The sequence below is a fragment of the Austrofundulus limnaeus genome, unplaced genomic scaffold, assembly GCF_001266775.1.
Source record: "Austrofundulus limnaeus strain Quisiro unplaced genomic scaffold, Austrofundulus_limnaeus-1.0 Scaffold506, whole genome shotgun sequence".
NCBI lineage: Eukaryota > Metazoa > Chordata > Actinopteri > Cyprinodontiformes > Rivulidae > Austrofundulus > Austrofundulus limnaeus.
The window spans coordinates 281,959-284,046 of record NW_013952908.1 but is presented as its reverse complement, the minus strand read 5'-3'; the positions used below and the strand labels follow the sequence as shown (position 1 = coordinate 284,046).

The 2,088-nt window shown below is 50.6% G+C and overlaps 1 protein-coding gene across 1 annotated transcript in view; it reads right to left on the bottom strand.

The window, feature by feature from the left end:
- The window catches only part of ccdc69 (coiled-coil domain containing 69), a 25,080-nt gene extending 24,242 nt beyond the window's left edge, over nt 1–838 (bottom strand). The window contains exon 1 of the mRNA XM_014025899.1: nt 689–838. Within this exon, the coding sequence (XP_013881353.1) occupies nt 689–709 (21 nt within the window). The 5' untranslated portion in view covers nt 710–838. The remainder of the gene's footprint in view (nt 1–688) is intronic.
- Nucleotides 839–2,088: the final 1,250 nt, after the last annotated feature.

Here is a 2,088-nt window from a genome sequence, read left to right as displayed (position 1 = left end):
CAAATCTGTCATCATCATCATCATCAAATCTGTCATCATCATCATCATCAAATCCATCATCATCATCATCATCAAATCTGTCATCATCATCATCAAATCTGTCATCATCATCATCATCATCAAATCTGTCATCATCATCATCATCAAATCTGTCATCATCATCATCATCATCAAATCTGTCATCATCATCATCATCAAATCTGTCATCATCATCATCAATAAATCAGTTGTTTAACGTGTTTTTTATTTAATAAAAACGGACTTTAACTGAATAAAACTTGTTTCAGAGACACGTCAGAAGGGTTTAGGCGCCATTTTAAACATTAAATTGACAAAAATAAAAGATATTTTGTGTTTTTAAAGGTCGGACCGAGGGAAAACTCAGGTTCTGATTGAAACCAGATGTTCGGAGGAAACTTTCCCCGTGTTTAATCCCGGTACCGAACCTTCATGTGAACCCCTGGTTCTGACCAAGAAACAACCAGCTGGGTTCTGGAGGCAGAACTGGGTTCTGGACGCCGATATTCGGAGCTCGTCTCCCGGCAGGCAGCGGGACCACTCACCCAGCGGCGGCCGGCCGCCAGCGAGCCTCCTGCGGCCGAACAAAGTCACCTTCTGCCGGCGGAACAAAGAGGATTTCCCCCGGACTCAGAGGCTTTTGACCCGGTTCGACGGAGGAGCTTGTTACCTTGCTGTGGCCGCAGCCCATGCCTTCTTCTGGGAGCGGTGCTGTCCGTTTCTCCCCGGTTCTTCCTCCGGTTCTGTTTTCAACTTTCAAACTGAGGAAAAAAACTCCAAACGCAGCGCGAGCACAGCGGGCAGGGGGCGGGGCTTACATGTGACGCTTTCACGGACACTACGGAAATGTCCCAACCACAGCGGGGATTTTATTTTCATTATTTTTATTTATTATTTTTACTAGTTTAACCTGTTGTTCTCAGGTGAGAGGAAMTGTGTTGTTCAAAGGTCACCAGGAACCAGATCCAAGCGACACATCCTCTGAGTTCAGACCATAAATAAATTTAAAAAAATCGAAATTATCAATTTTTTTTAAAATTCCCTGTCATTTTTATAAACATTATTGTACAGAGACATTTCTGGGTGGAGTTTGCATTTTCTCTCTGTGCATCATTGGGTTTTCTCCAGATGCTCCAGTTTTCTCCCACAGACCACAAACATGACTGTCAGGCTGACTGATGACTGTAAACTGTCCCCAGGTGTGAGTGTCCCCAGGTGTGTGTGTCCCCAGGTGTGAGTGTCTCCAGGTGTGTGTGTCCCCAGGTGTGAGTGTCTCCAGGTGTGAGTGTCCCCAGGTGTGAGTGTCCCCAGGTGTGAGTGTCCCCAGGTGTGTGTGTGTCTCCAGGTGTGAGTGTCTCCAGGTGTGAGGGTCTCCAGGTGTGTGTGTCCCCAGGTGTGAGTGTCCCCAGGTGTGTGTGTCTCCAGGTGTGTGTGTCCCCAGGTGTGAGGGTCTCCAGGTGTGTGTGTCCCCAGGTGTGAGTGTCTCCAGGTGTGTGTGTCTCCAGGTGTGTGTGTCCCCAGGTGTGAGGGTCTCCAGGTGTGTGTGTCCCCAGGTGTGAGTGTCTCCAGGTGTGTGTGTCCCCAGGTGTGTGTCCCCAGGTGTGTGTGTCCCCAGGTGTGAGTGTCTCCAGGTGTGAGGGTCTCCAGGTGTGTGTGTCTCCAGGTGTGAGTGTCCCCAGGTATGCCCAGGTGTGTGTGTCCCCAGGTGTGAGTGTCCCCAGGTGTGAGGGTCTCCAGGTGTGTGTGTCCCCAGGTGTGTGTGTCCCCAGGTGTGTGTGTCCCCAGGTGTGAGTGTCTCCAGGTGTGAGGGTCTCCAGGTGTGTGTGTCTCCAGGTGTGAGTGTCCCCAGGTGTGAGTGTCTCCAGGTGTAAGTGTCTCCAGGTGTGTGTGTCTCCAGGTGTGAGTGTCTCCAGGTGTGAGTGTCTCCAGGTGTAAGTGTCTCCAGGTGTGAGTGTCCCCAGGTGTGAGGGTCTCCAGGTGTGAGGGTCTCCAGGTGTGAGGGTCTCCAGGTGTGAGGGTCTCCAGGTGTGAGGGTCTCCAGGTGTGTGTGTCTCCAGGTGTGTGTGTCTC